Genomic DNA, 21,470 nt, shown 5'->3' with positions numbered 1-21,470 from the left:
TTCCTGTTCATTTCATGTGGTGCTGCTCCACGTATTCAATCACATCTTTCCATGACTGGCTTGGGGCAACTAATTCCACATTAATGTTGATTCTCAGCCATCGATTCTTGATCCATGTGTATCAGATGGCGTTGAAGGTTAGTTGCTTAAGCCAGAGTGGTTTGGCTGAGAGCACAGGGCTGTAACGATGGGATATAATTACAACCAGACCAGAGACACTGGAGAATTGGCCCGTAGTGGATAGATTAAGCCAGGTATGCCAGTGCTAGTGAAATGATGGAGATAAGGAAAATAAGGGAAATGTGTGGTGGTGATGGTAGTGGATGAATTATAGACTGGAGCTTACAGAGAGATGATTGAGTGATAGTGGAAATGTGAATTACATCCAAGAGTGTGTTCAAGATTAGGAGGGGTGTAAAATGTTCAGTCAGGACTTTCCTAACAGTTTAGCTGAGTTAAGAAAGATGGCCACACAGAGGAAATGCTTAAAAAGTAAAATTTATCTGGGAGCAGGAAAGTTGTGAATGATGTAGGTGTCTGTATACATGAGTAGGAAGTAGGCCGAACACATTTAACCATGTATTTATGCATAGTTCTCAATTTATTCTAAACGTAGTTGAGAAGATAAAACATCTAATGTGACTTCAATAAGTATACATGTCCACTAAGCTTCATAATAGTTAATAATAACTCACTCTGCCTCCATTTATGTCTGTACTCAACAGGTCCTCATCATTCCCTCATGTAGCATGCAGCGGCTTTTGGCATGTCAGTTTAGTGTGTTCTATGGCTCTATTAAACCTGCTTCGTGCCACGCCAAGTCACGACTGGACCACCTGCACCATGTTGCACATCATACCCATAAACCACTGGGAGCGTGGCTGGCAGCTCTGAGATTGCTTGGTCTCTCCTTGGCTTCCGCAGAGGCTGCAATTAGCCTGTCTGTTTCAGGTGTGAGAGAAGAGGAGAAAGAAACCAGAACAAGATGTTAGCTTAAGGTAAGGGCTAAGGGCATGAGAGGTGAGACACCTTTGAAAAAGAAGAGAGCTAGAAATAATGTTGGAGATTTGAATTGGATTTCAATTGGCAGAAATTGCACAGTAAAGCGGAGCTGGAATTTGGTTTGAAAAAAAAACCAAGAGAAAGGCAGAGGGTGGGATTCTTTCCAGAACAGCCGTCAGGGTTAAAGAAGGAGGCTAGTTGGAATTAAGCTCCCTTTTGAACATTCACACCATGTTTCCTCAACCATGGCCCACACATTGCCCTACACATTGTCTTCTGTTACAGCCACACGCACACACACGTACACACAAATACTGAAGTTTGCGTTTAAAGTCATGGTGATTAGTGCACTTTTCTCTTTATTTCTTTACACTGGAAGACCCGCCCCCACTCCCCGCCCTCTCCGGTTTTGCTCTAACATGTTCCAGAACATCAAACTAGAACCACATTTTATGAATGAATAAAGGATACAAAGATAAAAGAGTATTTTATCCCGTTACAGACCACCATTCGACATAGACTGGCACCGGGCGAAACCAACACTTCAAACTATCCTTGTCAAATTACCGCTGCGCACATTGATGCTGCTGACGTCCGTCACATTAAAGAGTCTGATACTTCTGCCTTGTGTCAGTTTTAAAAACTTTATCCAAATCCCCTTAAAGGAAGTCTGGCACTTTGGATGTTGTAGAGGCCCACTCTCCTTCAGGTGACCTGTGTATTTTCTTGATCCCCGCTCTACATTTGCGCCAATATGTGTTAAACCTCATGTTTATTCTCCCTGAGGACTGGATTTCACACCTCCAGACTTCCTGGACGTCCTTGCAGCACCGATGGCCCCAGTCTGATCTGATCTACAAACATAACCCTTATTTTCACCTCTACATTGCACCAATAGCTGCTGTCGCCTGCGTTCAACCACGTCTCCCATTCGTTATGGGTCTCACCAGTTCCCAGATCTGATGGTGGCGATTGGTCACAGCAGGTTTGTCAATAACCAGTGCTGCTTATATCACACAAGGCTGAGCTGTTTCTAAGAGAACAAGACAGAAATTGTGCAGGTATTTCTTCTTACAGTCTGCAGCCATAGAGTGTAGGTGTGTGTTGAGGTGCGGGGATTGCTCATATGCGTGCAACTGTGTTTGTGCGTTTAAAATCCCCTCAAGTGCCGAAATTCCACCGTCTGTGGTTACAGTCCCTGCTAATGGAAGTACCACCCAGGAGCCTGTCTGAGTACCCACCGAAAACCAAGCCTCTCCCATTCACGCCAGCATGCCCAGCGTCAACAAACACACATCTGAGCGAGCGCATGTGTGTGCATGCACCAGCGTGTGTGATTCACTTGCAGCCGAGTGGGGTTTGTTTATCTGGGGTCAGTTCATTTAAGGCACCGTCACGCAAAGGCCTTTTTTTCAAAAAAAGAAAAAAAAACACAGATTCACAGACACACTTGTATTAACATGTGGTCATAACAAACTCCAAACATCCGAACTCACGACATTTTCCAGGGTTTCCCACAGTGTTTCCCTCCTCTATTGTTCTCTAAAAATTTTATGAAACACAACAACATTTTACACTTTAGATGCATATTACTGTACAAATTACATCACTGAGTCAGTTTGCTGACTTGAAGACTCATGCCAACAATATTTTACCATTTATTTTATCATTTATCATTATCCATAACACGGCAACAGTGGCTATTATTCAGCAGGAGTGATATAGGTTTGCTTTAATGAGGATGTCTAGTGTTTAGGCTGCCATCTACTAAAAGATTCGATCAGGAGTCAAGGTGCGTCATGAACTGGGTGGATCAAGGCCTCGGCTAAATTGTTTCCTGAGGGAAGCCCTGTTTCCAATCCTCAGACCACCTTTTCTGTCCTGGTTTGAGGCTAAAAATACAGCTGGCGTAGCCTGAAGACAAAGCCTTTGTCTGTGGCTGCTGAACTTTGGGTGCTCTGGTCCACTTTGTTGTGATCTGCTCTTATTTGCTTTGCTCGGCTGGATGCTGGATGTTTTACTAGGGCACTCTCATTGTTTTGACTGTGTCTGTCTCTCTGTGTGGGGTGGGCCCGTCTCTGCCTTCAGCTCTCATTAGCCGACACACATTATGACTACCCAGGCGGCCTTTCAGCACCAACCTGCCACTCAATGTGAACCACCTGCCGCACATCGCAACAGCAAACACGACGCAGTACGGTGGGTAGCTACACCTAGCCGGTGCATTCTCACAAGCAAGATACAAACACATAATCAAAGTTTTCCACAAGTGAAAGCTACGCGCTCCACAAAAACACAAATGATCTGTCAGAGATTGAAGCGACCCAAATAAATGAAGACATGATGAGCTTTTTGTAAATGGTGCTCATTAGGATCAAATGAATAATGCATCAGACATAAACACCTAAACAACCCTGCAGCTGTAAGAGCATGCATGCATACTTTTTCTTACACGCGCAGGTTTACAGCAACATCGCTCAGCCTTGACGGAGCGTGTCAAGAAAGCTATATGTTGATCACACTCGCATGGGCATGAAATAGGCATCCACCCCTTCGCACAAATACACTCTCAGATAGCCTCTCGCACAGACACCCTCTCACACACAGCTCAGAGAAATCCCCTCCACAGTCACGCAACACTTGATGCTGAAAGTAAAACAGGAAGGTCGACCTGGTACCGATGTGTCCTCGGCTTCCTATTTCCCAATCACAGATGACCTTTGCATGAGTAGCAGAGTGATGCTTACTGTATGGCATCTCTCTCTAACCACATTCTAACAGTCAGAGAGGTGAAGTACAGTCCACGCCGCAGGCAGACAGGTTGTAACGTGGCATATTAACAGCTGCATTATACTTATATAATATACAAGAATAACATTCGCAATGTGTTTGAGGTTGTAGGTTTAGACACTTATAGAAATATTAGAGGACTGAGGCTGGTGTCCCAGAGAACCCCGGGCGCTCTCCTCAACTCAAAAAACACATGTAACATTGTTTTGTCAGCTTGATGCTTTGTGACTTTCACTAATTTTAGGAAAACTGCTCATAAATGTGATTTTTGAACTGATCACATCTTTCAAAGGTTTGCCACAGAAAATGATATGCTGCTTCTGTTTGGGCTTTCAGAAACCCCGGAAGTAAAATCTGGTTTAAATACGATAGATTTTCAAATGCTATGTATCTGTGATTGGTGTTGACAGTACTTCTCATGGTGCACTATCCTTCCCAAATCCAAAATGAATCAATTAGGATTCTGTTATTGGAGATTTATAACAGCTTGTTCATCTCTTGGGTCCAGCTGACCATAAGTTATATAACTTTCACAGAATGCCCAATCTCAACTAGTGACAAATGGAAGGTTTTTCACTTTTAATAATGTCAGAAGAGAAAAAAAATTGATTTTGTAGTAATTGTCTAAATTTACCCATACTGCAGTGGGGTCTGCGAAACCTCAAACAATGAGGACATAATGCCAGTGTCAACATAACACAAAAAGCTACACTTTTTTATGTAAGCTGTGGTGCAACATACTGATACTCTGCCACTATACTTCCAAAAAGTGTGCTGTTGAGATGAAGCTCAGGAAAAGTCATTATTCTAAACTCACAAGGTTGAAAATGTGTATACTGAGGCACAGATCATTTTTAAGGCATGTGTAAAATGTGAGACAATGAAGCTGTGGATAGGGGCTGTCATATTTTGTACATTTATCGTATAATAATTGAGTCTGGTGCATAAGTTTTCTAGAAAATTTGATGGGTTTAGGTTGGATTTTTGGGAAATGTTCTGTCCTGTCTCACCCATTGTGAGACTGAATAGAAATGAGCTCAGTCTGAGGGACTAAACCCCGTCTGACCCAGGGCAGGGGAGATGTAGGGCAGCTGGAGAGTGAATCACCACCATGTGAATCACATCCGTTGTCTTTTTCTCTTTCTGTTGCTGTTTACATCCACAGCATGTGTCCCCCATCTTATTGGAACGAAAGTTGGACAAACACAGGGAAATGATGACAGATCAGGAGACAGTTTAGGAAGAAGTAGTTTTGTTTCAGACAAAGAACATTAACAGCTGTCCCAATCTTTGCAAAGACAGAGACAGACTGAAAGAGGGGAATCCTCACCATCAGTAAACAGTTTCAATGATCGCAATTGACTTAGACGTATCCCTCTGAAAAATAAATTCAGTCTTTGACATACAGTGAAAGAGCTCTCTTGGTAATTTAAAAATAATGATGCAGATTTATAATCCATCATTTTTAAATCAAAATTTTTAAATTTTGTTTGTCAGCATCTCTGCTGTTGTAAAATAAAGTTTGTAATGACCAAACATTCAGGGGGTTATGAAACAGTGAAAATCTCCAGTTTGTTATTCATCCTTAAATGTAGACTCTCATATATAGACACCATACAGATTAGATGGAAACATGCCACTGGGATTTTTTTTTTTCAAACAGGGAGCAAGAAATGAGAGAAGAGGTGCCATAGAGACACATTGCCTCCAGCTAACATGGAAGCAAGAAGTTGACCTTCGCTACTTACACCCTTCCTCTCCACACCCCTACCCCACTTCTCTCTTCCTCTCTTGTATAATTAAATTTTCCCCTGTTGCATGAGGAGTGTGCAACAGTGAAGGAGTGGAGGACGGGGCAGGGGGTAGGTTTAGATGGATAGATGGATGGATGTAAGACCTGCGGTTGTGCACACAGAGTATCACGTTCTGCTTTTTTCATTTGGCTCTTTATTGCTCCCAGTTGTTGGGTTAAACAAAATGGGGCCTAAAAGAAGAGAAAGGGGAGGGCGGCCATCAACCAATCCTGCACTTTGTTCCTTGAAAGCACTTTGTTTGCGAGAAATGTCACAGTAGCTAAATCAAGCCGAGCCACATCTATGAAAAACAGACTAGGGATGGAAGGATGTGTGTGTGTACGTGTGTGTACCAAAGGTAGTGTACTACAGATGCAGGGAGCATATTGAGATGCATTTGGTAACAATCACCAGGGAATATTTGCTGTAAACGTTTTAAGAGAAGACGATAGAGTGAGACAGAGAAAGCGAAAGCTGGAGGTTGTGTATCTCTGGATTTTAACACACAGACGCACCAGTAAACACACTGATTGAGAAACTGCTTCCAGCTCTGCTCGGGTCAATTGCCCTTGTCAGCAGGAAGGTTGAATATGCCTCAGTATTTGCATGTGAGTCTTTATGGCAGTGTGTGTTTGCACGTGTCTGTGTGTCTTTCCATACGTGTGTGTTATAGACAAAACAGTGATGTTAAGTGGTACTGGTCGTTCTCCAGTTCCTGCTTAGAACCTTGCATGTAAAGACTGATGAAGGCTGCTGGATCCGTGTGTTTGTTTTTCTCAGCCTCAGGTTTTTGACGTTCTCACACACACATAAACACACTTGCAGTCGTAGTGGGAGGATTGGCCTGGTAGTCAAACTTTGGACCGCATGCTTTCCAGCCCCACATACAGCTCTTCAGGCGAGCATGTACACACAGCTATCCACAGTTCAAATGCAGTTCAGGGTGTTTGTGTGTGTGTACAGTACATGTGTGCATTATCACTCTTTGTATTCATGACAGCTGACGCTGAGCGAGCTTGCATGTGTGTGCAGCATTGTTTGTGTGTCTCACAGAGAGAGCTATGCACAGGATGTAGCTTCTTTCCTGTCTGACATTTGCGGAGGTCCATCTTTCTTTCTCTGGGGCTTTTTCAACACCTGTGACATCGAAGGACATTCAGCACTTGTCCTCCCATCTTTGCACTGTACTGCATCATTTTTTTTTCCATCTGTTAGTGTACCTTTTTTTTTCTTCTTCAGCCCCTTCTGTCTCCTCCTTTGACATCTTCCCATCTGCTTTGCATTGTGTACACCAACCGATCATTTGGGGGAAATGTCATGTTTTGTCTTTGAGTTGTGCAACCTTCTTTTGATGCTGATAACATTTGACCTCTAGAAAGAAAGAAGGGGAAAGAGGATAAGTAAAATTATGATACAGCCTATTATTGTGTTGGTACTCACACTGAGTAAAACATGGTCCTCCAGACTGTTGTTTACTCTGCCTAATGTACACACTTTTCTATTTTGGTGTGCCTGTGTGACATTTTCTGACCCTAGCATGTCACAGCGACAGAGGAAGTTGAGACTGACACCTTAAAAGTCACGTCATGTGTCTGTGAATTTATGTGTGTTTGTTTGTTTTTCTGCATCTCAGTGGGTATGTGTTCGCTGCTCTCTCCTGAAATAGGAATCTGGACTACTTCTACACTTACATGCACTCCGCTCTCCTTGTGTGGCTGTTTTTCCCATTAATTCCCCCAGTCAATCCAGTCCTACGTCAGCTTGTCATCGCCCACCTCCGTCCTCCCTCAACTGTGCCACTCAGGACCAATCGCACTCCCACGTTTCAGTCACTCTGACGCCCTCTCCCCCAGCATTTGGCAACTGACCTGTCGACATCACCGGCGGCTGCCTTTTATGTCCCAAATAAAGGTAGAGCAGGCATGGCCCCCGGTGACCCATATCTTATAATGCATATCCCTGCGTGAGGAGTCACTTCAAATGTTCAAAGACCATGTTGTACACGGATTTTTAAAGGATTACAAAGTCATGCGTTCATCCATCCCTACAGACTCTCACGATCTTTTTTTGTGCCACCGCCATTTTACTTCCTGGGCCGTCCTGTCATTTTATCTTCTGTATATCTCCTTCTCTGTCCCTCCCATTAGGTTTATCTACCTCAACTGTCTTTCCTCCCCATCCCAACCACTCCCTTACACATTCCTCTCTCCCCCCTTCCAGCTTGTCCTCCCCATCTACCTCCCCTCAAGCCCTTGCAAAATGCTGCAGCCCTCTCTCACTCTCTCTCTCTCTCCAGAGGCCTTGGCCCCCAACAGAACAGCTCCAATGCTGCTGTTTATGGCTGTGGGGGCTGAAGCACGGGAAGTAGAGCCCACTATGGAATATGGAGACTATTAATATAAATGCTGCTGCTGGCAGAGTGTGTGCATTTGCTGGCACCTGTGTCTGAGGTTTGAAGGTGTAGAGGTGTTAAATGAATAAAACTGTTGAAACGTAAATTTTAAATGAGAGTCAGTAGGCATGCAGATCTACTCGTTCTCCATTGGTAAATTTTAATTTGCTTCTTTTGTTTGCCAAAAAAATGTTGACTTGAATCAGAATAAAGAACAACAGTAGGCAGGTAAGGTTCTGGTTCATTGGCACACTGCTTCATGGGGCCAATCTTCAGCTAAAGCAATGGCAACAGTTAACTTCTTTTTGTGCTTTTTCCTTTATCCTTCGATTCCAAAGTCATTATTAGCGTGTTGCTGTTGCATAAAGAAGGATAAAAATGGGAGAGTTAGGTACGAGGAGGTGGAGGAGCATAATTGAGATCTCTTTGAAAAGGCTGGCAGAGTCAGGAAGTGATTAGGCCTCTACAATAACTCCAATAATGACAATAGGGAAAACATGTCTGCAGCCACAACCACTTAGGATCAGGAACAGCACCCAGTATGGTTCCTATTTCTTTACAAGAGCAGGACTGAGCGTGGGAGGATGGGCACATGGAAAGAAAAAGAAAGAGTAAGGTGTTACCCACAGAGGGGTTGAAGGTGCTGAAGGTTTAGTTACCGATGTATCTGTCAAGCTTTGTTACCTCACATGGGACATTTGAAGGTTACAGTGATAATTATGACAGATTTTTTAAACTGAAGTCTTCACACAGAGGCTCACAAACGCAGTCACTAAAAGACTCAAGTGCAGGACAAAAAGTCAATATCCTCACCAACGGATGATCCATGTACAGGACAAGGAAATAAAGGAGCAGAAATGTTTTTGTACTGCAGGGTAGAGCAGTATGAGAAGGGGAAATTTAAGATCAGAGAATAATTTCATTCTCTCTTGACATGCATAAAAGCATTTGTACTATTGGTCCTTTTGACACAAAGGTTATGATAGTTGAGAGACGTACTCTTTATTAATTGTATTTTCAAACTGTATGTTTAATTTTTTCATATAACAAAAGAAAAGGAGGATGCATGTAAAGCTGTCTCAGGTTTTCAATTAGGTTGAAAAAAAAGGCATTTCTCTTCTTTAAATGCTAAGTATTGCTTCATGCACACAGCTTCAAGATGTGGAGAACTGACAGTCCTGCTGCGCTTGGTTACAGTTGCTAAGCTGAAGACGAGGGGTGGGCAATCTTTTTGAGCCGAAATATGCATATTTTTTGTAGTCAGTTGCACCATCTTGTTTAACAATACTTCTGTTAAGTTACCAGACAGACTCTGACGCAAAACAGCGGCAGTGCAGAAATGATTCATGGTCTTAGCGCAGCATGAGGTCTGAGAATCTGATTCGGCCCGCTCGATGGCCACATCATCCTCTGGTTCCTCTACAGCCCTCCTGATATTTCTCACAGCTCTACCAGACTTCTCCATCAACAGCAGAAATCATTTTACCGGAAAGGTGGAGGTACCAGCTGCATCACTGCAGGGTCAGAGGAAGGTAGCTGGATGGAGCCCAGGCAGTGAGGAATGGGTCTGACGAACCTGATACTCAGCCAAAGTGAGGGGAGAGTCGGTCTTAAACATGCCTGAAGGTCCATTTTGTTTCAGCCTGAAATAAAGTCATACAGCACATTAACGTCTGAGTATGATGGGATCTTTGTTGTCGTTTTGTTTTTCATGTTTTTCAAACATCTGAATCTGTGCTCCCGTCTCTTACGCACAGACATTTTAGTGCTGTGCCAGCTCACACCGACGTAATTCCAGGCAACACACAACCACCTGCGGTGAAAACAGCGAGCGATGCTTGGTTGTTCACTACTCATCCCCGCAAGTGCTGATTTGAGGGATTTATTGCTTTTTCTGTGTGTTTTCACAGGGCCTCCAGGAAAGCGTGGAAGGATGGGAAGAAGAGGAGAGCCTGGTAAGTCAGGCCCACCACCTGCTTTGTTTTGTTTATTTCTCCTTTCTCTCTTTTCCTGGGAGACACACTCTTTCTTCATCTCTCTCTCTCTCTCTCGCTCTCCCTCTTTTCCCGGGTGACTGGATAGGTTCGAGGGCTGGTAAAAAAGCAGTGACCCATGAGTCAGGCCGGCAGATGATGGGCTGCAGTTGGCCCTTCTCCCTGCACCTCCCTATTTGCGGCAACATAGTGCTAACTTTGGCCATGTGGTTGCACTAACTTTGCCCAGATGTCAGTCGTTCTCACTGAGCAGTAGCAGCTGTAGTAGTACGGGCCTAATGAGATTCTCTCTTGCCAACATCACTACCCAGCATTATTGTGCAGCTTTTTCTTTCCATCCAGACCGCAACACACTCATCGAGCAACCGAAGCAATGCAGAGACATAACTCTTGATACACAAAAGTTCGTCATGACAGATAGAACGAATGTTTTACAAGTCTGAGTCATCCTGATTTTAAATGTTTTTTATTAGGTACGGACCCCACCAAACTGCTGCACAATAATTTTAGATGATATTATCAAAACCTGCAGGGCTGTAGTTGTTCTGCAGGATATGTGTCAGATGGGAAAATTTCCAGTCTGGCTGTGATTCATTGTTGTGGGGGTTTATGAGATGGGATCTGCTCCTGTGAAAATGTTGACTAAGTGACAGATCACCAGGAAGCTTAATTGCTCTACTTAACACACCAAGACTGTGTGAAGCAGCAGTGGAATATCTCTGAAATCAAAATTTCTTAGTTTGTCTATTTACTTCTATTTTATTTGAAATTGAATATTCATTGATGAGCTAATGCAGTTCTAAAGTTTCTATTAGTTTTTAAAGTCCCTTTATTTTTAAATGAATTGTGTACCTTTGTTTTCCTGTTAAAGGATGAGGGTGGAGATGTTCAAAATTTTACTTAGTGTCAAAAAATTACATGAAATGACATCCAACCAGCTGGGCGCTGTATTTTTTAGCAAACATTACTCAGACTGGAGTTAAAATTGTATTTGTTGAGGACTTTTTTTAGCATTGGATTTGGTGCAGTAGTGAGTATTTATGGCAGCATGACAGTGTTTGTGGGATTGACCCAGTGCAACGTTGTGGCTCACTGGTGTTTTTTTTTTTTTTTTTTTTTTGGACAACAATTGTAGATGATTTTGTTTTTTTTCATAGGATTTCTTGACAATAAGAAAACTATAGAGTATCACCACATTTTTCCTTTAAATCCAAATCTCCTCCTTACTTTCCGTCAGGCGATCATCAGGACAACTAAATGGTGATATTTTCGTCCTCCAGGTGTTTAGCAAGGGGGATTTTCATCAAGGGAAAACTGGCAGTTTAGGTTTCAGCTGAGATTGGACTCTCATTGACAGAAGGGCAGGAGGGTCTGTATTGATGTGGTTCTGTTTAGGTTCTCTCTCTCTAGTTGTCTGTAGTAGTTTTACATCTTCACATCGCAGCCTGGGTCATAGTGCGGGGGTAGGTGGCACGTACAGACTGTTAGGCCGTCCTCTGGCCAGCTGATGACTCTGGGACAATTTTTTCACAAGACCAGAAAAGATTTTCCCCGTTCTCTCAGATAAACAAATGAGAGTGGAGACAAGAAACAGAAACTTGAATAACAGTGAAGAGGGCAGACAGAGCATTTAAGTATCTTAAAATCAGCTCTCTGCTTTGTCTCCTGCATCGGCTGTTTTTCTTCTGTTTGCTCTTTGACTTGTTTTCCTTTTCTCGTTTCTTCTATCTTTCCCTCTCATTCCTTTGGTCTCTTTCTTTCTCATTAGTCTCCACACACACCTGTCTCAAGTTCAATGGCTAAAGCTGGTCTTACTGCCAGTTTGCGTTTGTTTGCTTGACTGTCTGGCCCAGGAGGTTCTTGTCACAACGTCTAGACGCAGCCAAACGTGATTGACTTGGTCTCCATGCCTCATAAACCCCAGCACCTCTCCCTTCTTCTTTGCCTCACACCTCTTCACCTCAAGCACCTTTTCATCCCTCTTTTGTCCCGAAAACGTCCTTTCCCTCAAATTAAACACCAAACTTAAAGGCTCCCATAGATTCTGGTCACGTAAGCAGAACTTTCTGTGTGTTTAAATAGTAACAAAACACCACAAATATCCCATATTCCCCTAAAGAGAGTCTGTTTTCAATCTTGCTTAGTTTATTTAGATGTTGCATCCATGCTGATGAGCTGTGCCGTACCAGAGCAGCAGTGGTGGCGTCACTCCAAATCAGCCATACACTGTAATTGTGCTAACAGTCAAATTAATCAGCATCGTGATTGGTTTAAAATTTAGATTAGATAACTATGTGTCAATCACTAAAAAAAAGTCTTTTAATAGCAAAATAATAGTCATTTTGTAAGGGTTTGGGGTATTTGTTAGTGCCCTTAGCACTGCAAATTCAAGAGAATGTTTTTTTAATAAGAATATTCCATTAAAACCAAGACCACTAACAAGGAGAGGGGTCCCTTTGATCATTACTATTGTTTTTGGTTAAACAAAGTATGAGAAGCAGAATGTACTTTTTGCTGCTGAGGCTCAACATCAGAGGATTTCAATCAGATCTGAGCGACTGACCCAGAGAAACCTCTGAGATATCTTTTTTTTTTAAATATTTTAAAGGAACACAGTTTGCCAGCAAACCCGACCTTTTCACTCCCCGTCTGTCCTCCATCCAATACACCCATATCTTCTCAGGAAACAAAGTCTTGACATGACTTCATATCCTAATGCAAAACATAGCCCATTATCCAGAAGTCTGTTTATCATAACGGGTTCACCACAAACTCCATTGGCAGCGGTTCTAATGAGCTTGTTCTGTACCATATTTAGGTGGTTAATTACAGTCATCATCTAACCGCATTGCATGTGCAGTTTTTTTTTCGTTGCATACCACTGTTCCGAGGAATTGATTGCTGTACAAACCAGAGGTTACCATAACTCACACATGCTTTGCTTCATGTGCCAGTAGAGATGAACAGAATTTAATGTCTGATTTCTCTTTTTCTGTTGCAGGACCTCCTGTAAGTACATTGTCACTTCATCCAGGTAGTATCAAAATCACCCAGAATGTCAATGGACACAAAACTGTCCCTGTCATTTCCTTTGACAACAAGACATGCATACACACTCACGTGCACACACTCACAGTATATCATCCCGAGGAGTGCACTATACATATATACTGCTTGACAAACTACTGTTTGAGCCAAAGGATCTTTTCTCCCACAGCAGTAAAACACACAGACACACAAACTGTCAAAGACTCACTCACACATGTGCATCCACAGAGCATGGCAATAAATGGACCACCTAGGGAAGTGTGAGTGTGTGTGTGTGTGTGTGTGTGTGTGTGTGTGTGTGTGTGTGTGTGTGTATGATTGTGTATGTTTTTTAATTTGAATTGTTGTGACTTGCATTGGAAGAGAAAAATGACTTTATTTATTTCATATGACTGTATTACTTTATTTTTTGTTTTAATGTGTTGGTCACATATGGCACAGATCAGATACACAGAGGCGGAAATGAAACACACCCGAACGCTTTTAAGGAAGCATCCAAATGGAAAAGCATGTCCGGCTGACGTTCTGAAAATCTGGGGAATGTTTTCATTGGGAAAAAAACTGTCTGTGCACCTGGTGTACCCTAAGTGTGCATGAAACGATGTATAATTTCTTTTTCCGGAATGCATCCAAAATCCTGCCAAAAACCCATAAAGTGGATGGGAAGGTGTGGTAATGCGGAGTCACCTGCTGCTCCATAAAGTAACAGTCTGTCTGTACAACTGAGTCAAGTATATCAGCAGGAAGCCGATAACCCAAAAATAACCCAAAAACAATGTAAATGGCAATTTAAAAACATAAAATTCAGTTAAGGCTGGCCTTTGAAAGTAATCTTAAATCTTAAAAAACTAGATTATAGAATAAACTAGCTGCTGACTGTGAACTAGAACTAAACTAAAAGTCACATGATGACCGGATGACTTAACATAAATGAAAGGTGTTGTGTGCATTGGTTGTTTTCTATTCTAACCTGTCCCAATGCTTCATGCTTTAATCTCTAACCTCACCAGGGCAAGGCTGGACGGGATGGATACCCGGTAAATTTGATTTGTTATTTATCCTGTCACTCCTCAATTCACCCAATCATGTCTCTATTCTCCCTTAAGTTATTTCTCTTGATTTATTCCAACTCTTCCCACAGGTTCTTTAGGCCTTTGCCTGTTTTTTCTTCTTCTCTACTCTTTTTTTAGAGAAATAATCTTCAGTCTAATTGCTGCCTCTTCTCTTGCCTCTTCCTGTGATCTTCACCACTTGTTCTTCATCAGTGACGTATCCTGCCCCATGACTGAAACATGACTCAAACACAAAGTCAGTTTGAAATATTGCAACTTACTGACTCAAGTCAGAAAATAAAACATTTGGTGCACATAAGAAAATGTGAAAACAGTCTGTGTACTGATTCACACAGAGCGTAAATCAAAGCAATGAAAATGTAAAAGGCACAAATCGTGGCCTTGATCTTTTAAATGGGGTTTTAATTTGAATAATATAACTGTTTACATCCATAACAACTGAATGCAGAGCAGATCACCGATTTCCATCAGTGAGGTGTACCAGATGATTGAGAGCCAGTTCTTGTGTTATTCAGAGATATAGCGGCCTCTAGTGGCCGGTTAGATTCCTCACTTTGAAACAGCTCGTGGCCCCTATTGCTGATTTGTTGTTCAGCCATCATCAGATTCTCATCATCTCATAGAGATACACCCTCCAGAGTCTCCAGAGCCACTGGATTCATCAGAACTGGATGTTTGCATAGTGGCACAGATCTAATGAAGCATTAACATGTGCAAGGTCTGTGCGTGGAGCGTGTTACGTGTTCTGTGAGGCCCTCTGTCCACTATCGAGTGACCCTGCTGTCTGGTTGCCGTGGTGACCTAAAACAGTCGCACCAGTGTTGTGTTCATCGGCGTCTTGTTGGTTGTGTCCTAATGTGTGTTGTCTCATTGGGAATTTTGGGAAGTTCATTCCCCATGGGGCTCTTTCCCAGTCAGATTCCCAGTCTGCCTGGCACTGCACAGCCCTCCTGACGGGAAATGCCTGCTGCTAATCACACACAGGTGGACGGAGCGAACAGAGGAGTGTGTCTAAATCTGTGTTTGTTTGCCTGTGACTCTATTCATCTTTGTCACTGTCTTGTTGTTGTTTTTAACTGCGAAACATCAGCTTATATAAAATGATGTAATTGACATCTTTAAAACTGTATAATCTGGATAATCCTTCCTAGTCTAGTTAGCATATTGAAATCATTCCTTACAGCTCTATAATTTCATAGATGAAACAGTATTAGAACTGGAGGAGCTCTGTTTTCTAAGTGTAAGAGGCAGCTTCCTGTTATGATGCTTATGTATGGGTATATGCTTGTCAAGTGAGGTATATGATCACTTGACAAGCAGCATGTATGAAGTTTCAGTGAAACAACAGCAGATTAATCATACTGACAATTTACATAGACAGCACATTGTTTCATTTAGTATCAACAGCGGTGATCAAGTTTCCAACTTTCAAGCTTTAGAAGGGGGCATTCTTCCTGTTGTGTGGCAGTGTTTGTGTATGTGTCCATATGTGCAGATGTGTGTGAACTTCCAACCACCCAGAGTTTATGTACATCTCTGTAACAAAGGCCAGAACTATAGAAGTAGTCAGAGATGCGTGTGTGTGTGTGTGCGTGTGTGTGCGTGCGTGCGCGCGTGCATGCGTACGTGCGTGCGTGTGTGTGATGTGAGTGTGGACAGCTCATATGCAGAGGGCTTTCACACATCAACACCAATGAGTCAAGTCAACTTCCGGAGAGCACAGTGGTGCAAACGCTGTTGTTGCCACTGACTTGTGCCAACTAGATTTCTTTCTTTATTTTTCCATTGTTAAAACAAACGGCTGGATTGTTTTCCAGCGCTTTGCTTTTTTTTCCCCCTGCCCTCTCTCATCCTTATTATGTCTCTCTAACTTAAAAAGAATTTAAGCCTTTAACCCTCAGCAGATACAAGTCTTAATTCTATAACTGGACACATTCACACAATATGAACAAATAACAGTTGTTATATAAGCTGCGTGCACGTATGCCAGTGTGTGAGGCACACATGTCTCGCAGACGTTAAGTTCATCAGACTAATACACGCAGCAGCCCACTTCCACTGAAGCATCAGTAATATGTTAAACAATGTTAATGACGTGGTTCGTGTGTGTGTGTGTTTGTGAGTGTTGATGTATGCTTTCTCTCCTCATGTAACCCCTGTCACTTCTTCCTCTCATAAATCACAGGCGGGGGGGTTTCAGTTTCAGAAAAGATCCTTCCCGCTGTCAAACAATCAGAGTCAGACAGACTGACAGAACAGTGCAGAATGGGTAAACACACACCTACACACAGCAATAGGTTCTCATTCATATGCACGGTCAGCAACGTGCCCAGCCACTGGCGTGTTTATACGAGAGTGCCAGTCTGTGACAGACAGCGGACCTCAACAGGCCAAGGCCTCCATTGTTCAGCCTTCCAGGCTGCTGAGTGCAGATTAAAGCCAGACAGTCACCCAACAACATGTCAGTAATTTTCTGTCCCAAATCACACAGCACTCTGGTATGCTTTATTCTGCTCTTTGGTTCTGGATGCAGCCACTATTTTTTTTTTTTTTTTCAAAGCAGCAAATGTCATGTATCACAAATTGTGCTCATGTAGCGCTGACATGGAGTAGAGTTTTGTCCCTGCGGTGAAAAGAAAGTGGAGAGAGACAGGAGGAGGATCACTGCAAGAGAGGATACGATAACATCAAAAGATGCAGGAGAAGGAAAGAAAGGAGAACCAGGAAAGAGGAAAGGGTTTTCAAAAGAGCATCCCACCCTCCCCATCGTCTTCTACTTTGACATCACGTAATTGCGCTCGTTGAGCTTAATGTGTGCGACACATTACCATGTGTGCTTCTGAGAGACGTCTGCTCTGATGTGCAGACACCAGCTTTGCATCCTCAACAATTACACCCTACTGGATAATTACCAGTTGGCACCATAGGGAGCACAATAAAGACAGTAAAGACACCCGTCGCCCTGCTTCATTGAGGTTTGGAGACATGCACACACACATATATATGCATGTGTCAGCATGCACATACACACATACACGAACACAGACAGAGACATATGCCCTCCTGCAGGCCAAGTTATTTTCCAGAAATGTGTTTAAAAGCCATCTAATTGGTGGGAATGCTGAGTCGAGTCTTTTTTTCTTTATCTGCTGAGGGACGCTGCAGGACAAGAGCAGAAATACACACTAAAACCCACACACACATAAAGAGGCATTATTTCATTTTATCCCACATTCACTTGAGGTTTTGGTGGTAATCTCAGGCCTATTTTCTCACTTTTTCTTAAGATTAATCTTCCCAACTTTTTTTTTCTTTTAGTGTTCCTCTATCCTTCCTTCTTCTTTTTATTCTGTGGCCTGATCCATTTGTGGTATGAGATGAAGAGATTTTAGCACTGGCTCATTTCTCTTTTTTTCCGCTTTTTCTATTTTTATTTGCATTCCAGCTGTTTTTCCTGCCATGCAGTCTGTCTTGTACTGTAGGTTTGTACCGCAGAGGAGGGACACTGTAACAATGTGGCTATACAAAAAGAAAAGCATAGAATATACTAAGGGCCACACAGCAAAATACAATCCCCTTGGCTTCTTTGTTTCATATATTGTTATGCACATAAACACTACTGGCCCATTTTGCCCTGCTTTTCCATCAAAAGTTCTCCATGACCTCTGTTGCTGATTTAACTAAGCCTCAAAGCCTCATATATTTTAAAGTATCTTATTATCAGTCCTAGAAGAACTTCCTGTACTGCCATGTTGTTAGTTGAAATACTGTTCCAGGTAGCCGTAGTAATTCTAGGCCTTATTTTATTCCATATTAGAATCCAGTGAGGAACTAAGGTCATAAAAGTTATATACTGTATACAATTTTATCCAAACCATCAGCTGCCAGATATTAGATTCAGGGTTTTAATGTTGAGAATAAACCCGCTCTCACAGATAGACACATAAATGTAGAACACACAGACACATCCTCACAAAGGATGACACACACACACACACACACACACACACACACACACAGCAGTACCTACAGTTCACTGGCCACTGTGTGACTCGTTAGCAGCCATAAATCAGTCTTTTTTTTTTTTTTTTTTTTGCTCCAGTTCAGACTCCACAGCAGCCGATGACCTCACCATGTACACCTCCTCTACTCATCCCGAGTCTTGTAGGAGCCGAGCCCCAATAAACGCTCCCAGATGCAGAGACATCACCCACTCGTACACTTATACACACACACACATATACACACTCATACAGTATACCAATGCATGTATCAATAGACGTGGACACAGATAAGCAGGGAAAACTCACTGGTTTGTCTCTGATTTTTAGGCTCGTTCGAATTTTCACACTTGCATGCATGACATGATAAACACCGTGTGTTGCATTTAATAGAGCGATGAAACTACAACTACGACCTGTCTGGTACTGTATGTAGCATCCAATGAAAGATTTTTACTCTTCACACTCCTCTCAACTTTAGACAGCCGTGGTGAAATTATTGCCACCCGCTTGGTCCCAGTCATTTGTTCCACCCCAGTCTGAGCCACCTACTGCTGATTTCACCAGGGGCCTTTAATCAAAAAGACATCAGGAGCCTCAAAGGCTTTTCTCTGTGTTTTTATAAATCTCTTTTTACTCTTGAGTGACCACTTAAGTTTTTGATGAGAGTTTATAGTGGTGCCAGCCTGTTACGAGACTAAAGAGGGGGCAGTAAACGATCACATGATCTATTAATGAAAGCCACTCCACATATCACTCCCTCTCTTCCTTTCTTCCTCTTCCCTTCATCCTTACATTCCCACTGTCCATCCGTCAAAGAAGGCAGTGATGACACTGTGGTAGGTTTTCACTACAGGACCCCAGCCCAGATAGCACCCATGGGTCTGGTAAAGCAGGGAGATGAAGAGAAAAGCTTAAGTTATATAAGCAACCCAAGGCCAGAGATGACGACTGGAGATGATGGTTTCCAGTCTGCAGAGCCACCAGGACTCTGAAGGGCTGAGCAGCCGATGACTCCAGGGACCCTGTAAAAACTGTTAGCTTTACGCCGAGTACGGTCGTTAAGGTGGAAGTCAACATTAGCCTTTACCACATACATCACAGTTAAGTGTTTTTGGAAAGTTTGATCCACAACCCAACTGATCCTTTACGCTTAAGTAGGGATCTAAAGGTTTGTGCCTTTGAACTGAGTGTTGCTTTGCAGAGGAGGTTCCATGGCTGCTCGGCTGTTTTTATTGAGGTAAACAAAGTGGACAAGTTGAACTGCTGTTTCAGCACTTGGGTGAGGTTGGATGGGGACTTTCAGTGTGCTTAACTGCCTGTTGGATTATCTCATCACCGCAAAGATTGTGTGTCAGATTAATACAGCTGGACCAAATCCCCCCGCAGTCTATCATACTGGACACCGCACTCTAAATCTCAAAATAATTATAAACCACAACCACCTGGAAACATCTCGATATCTGGCCCTTATGTGCGCACACACACACACATGCGCACACACGCCGTTAAATGGGGCAGGATTTCCACAGACCAGCTTTCTTTTTCTTCTTTTTATCCTCAACTTTCCAATAATTGCAGCTGTTTCTTCCCTGTTGTTTACAAGCAAGCTCTTTACTGTCCTCTCTCGATAGATTTGTTTTTCTAAATCCACTTAACTGTTTATCCCAACTTAAGAGCATTTACGTTGTCTCCTGAGTGATACGAAGTCAAGACTCAAATATTATGAATTACTAATAAATAACAGCCATTTTATGATATTAAGGAAAGATTTAATACAAACAGTGTCTTCACTATGTCTTAATCATTTTCTTTATTCACAATAGACTTACAGTGAGTTTTTGAAGCCAGTTACTAAAGGAGTAGTTTTACATTTTCGGAAATACACTTACTGAACCAGCTTTCTTGTAGAGAGTTAAATGAGGGCATTGATACCACGCAGAGACATGAATAACATGGTATTAGTCTCATCATGGCAAGAAAATGAACAAGCATATTTCCCAAAATGGCTAACTATTCATTTAATGGTTTTGTCTAGACATGGCTGGTGTAACTTTGTACTTTTGTCTTTTTATAATTCCTCTTTCTTTGCCTTCCAACAGGGTCCACTTGGCTTGGATGGCAAACCAGTGAGTATTCACATATACAGATTTGTAAAACATGCTATAAGAGACTGACCTGAATTTAATTTTCCTTCTGTTCTTTCTCCTCTCAGGGTTTACCAGGTCCTAAAGGAAGCCAGGTACACCATCACACACCTGTTGTCTCATTTTTGGTTTTCTAATAACACATATCAATTACACTGAAATAAATCACACTCAAAGATTGTCAGACTGTGAATCTTGGGGGATATTTGGCCTGTAAGACAGGTGATGGTTTGCTATACATCATCAATCATTTTTACTGTTCCTAGGGGAATATTTTGCCAGCGAGTAAAATGCCCATGGTGGCCATCTTGTTTCTTGTTCCACCTCTTAACTCATCCCAGGGTTCGCGGCCATGGAGAAGTCATGGCTCAACTGAACCGAGCACTGAAAGCCCCTTTGCACTTCACCTCTGAGTCCCATTCATCAACCTCCCCCTGAAACCCTGCCGCACTCCCAGGCACACCCAGGTGTAGCGTGGAAACGGGTGAAGCAGAGCAAATAGGTTACACACCAGTGCGAACAGAGTTTATAACCTTCAGTAGAGGCTCTTTAAAAAGTCATTATAGTACCCTTCACCCCCCTCCTTCAGCCCTTCTCTCTGGTTGCTTTGCCTGATGAGAGGACGACTAGTCATCTGCTGAAACGTAAACCCCTCACAGCATAATGAGAGCTGTTTGAATAGCTCCTCTCCAAACACCGCTAGGCTGTTGGTTCCTGCTAAAGGAGACCTCAAGCTGGGTCGGTCCTTTAAGAGGACTCTCCCCACCACCAAAGGTCTGCAGTAAAAACCACAGCAGGTGTGACACAGACATCATGATCAGACTCGACTAACTATCCAAGGGATGTAAGGGGTGATGACAGCAGGAGATTAAAAGTGATAAAACAGTAAGATTGATTTGTTGATACATGACAGCTAAAGGAGATGCAAGACAGAGGATGAGCATGCAGGAACAAAACAAGACTGAAGGAATGCTGAAGAGAAACTTAAGTTCAACCACAACCATAAGTTTACCATAAACTTTAAAAAAGCACAGAGTTATAAAAGTTTATGGACTAAAAACAAAAACTGAACATGAACAAAGTCTCTGACAAAGAAATCTGAGCTTTCAGACACATCTTGACCTTCATTAGGGGATGGACTTTACTGAGTTGTCCTGGGGAAAGCTCCACTGTGTCCAGGGTCAATAATGAACTTTCAAGGCCAGGAAGTTGTCTATTTTATTTCCAAGT

General features: G+C 42.5%; 1 protein-coding gene across 9 annotated transcripts in view; it reads left to right on the top strand.

The window, feature by feature from the left end:
* Positions 1-21,470, top strand: part of col23a1a (collagen type XXIII alpha 1 chain a) — a 114,654-nt gene that overhangs the window by 73,622 nt on the left and 19,562 nt on the right. For 8 of the 9 annotated variants that reach the window (XM_041047545.1, XM_041047549.1, XM_041047550.1 and 5 more), the window contains exons 3-7: positions 9,888-9,932; positions 12,973-12,980; positions 14,030-14,056; positions 20,196-20,222; positions 20,309-20,335. In XM_041047545.1, coding sequence (XP_040903479.1) covers positions 9,888-9,932; positions 12,973-12,980; positions 14,030-14,056; positions 20,196-20,222; positions 20,309-20,335 — 134 coding nt within the window. The remainder of the gene's footprint in view (positions 1-9,887; positions 9,933-12,972; positions 12,981-14,029; positions 14,057-20,195; positions 20,223-20,308; positions 20,336-21,470) is intronic. The other variant, XM_041047546.1, reaches the window with a different exon arrangement.

This window comes from Toxotes jaculatrix, chromosome 10 (assembly GCF_017976425.1).
Source record: "Toxotes jaculatrix isolate fToxJac2 chromosome 10, fToxJac2.pri, whole genome shotgun sequence".
Taxonomy (NCBI): Eukaryota; Metazoa; Chordata; class Actinopteri; family Toxotidae; genus Toxotes; species Toxotes jaculatrix.
This window is presented reverse-complemented; position numbering and strand designations above follow the sequence as displayed.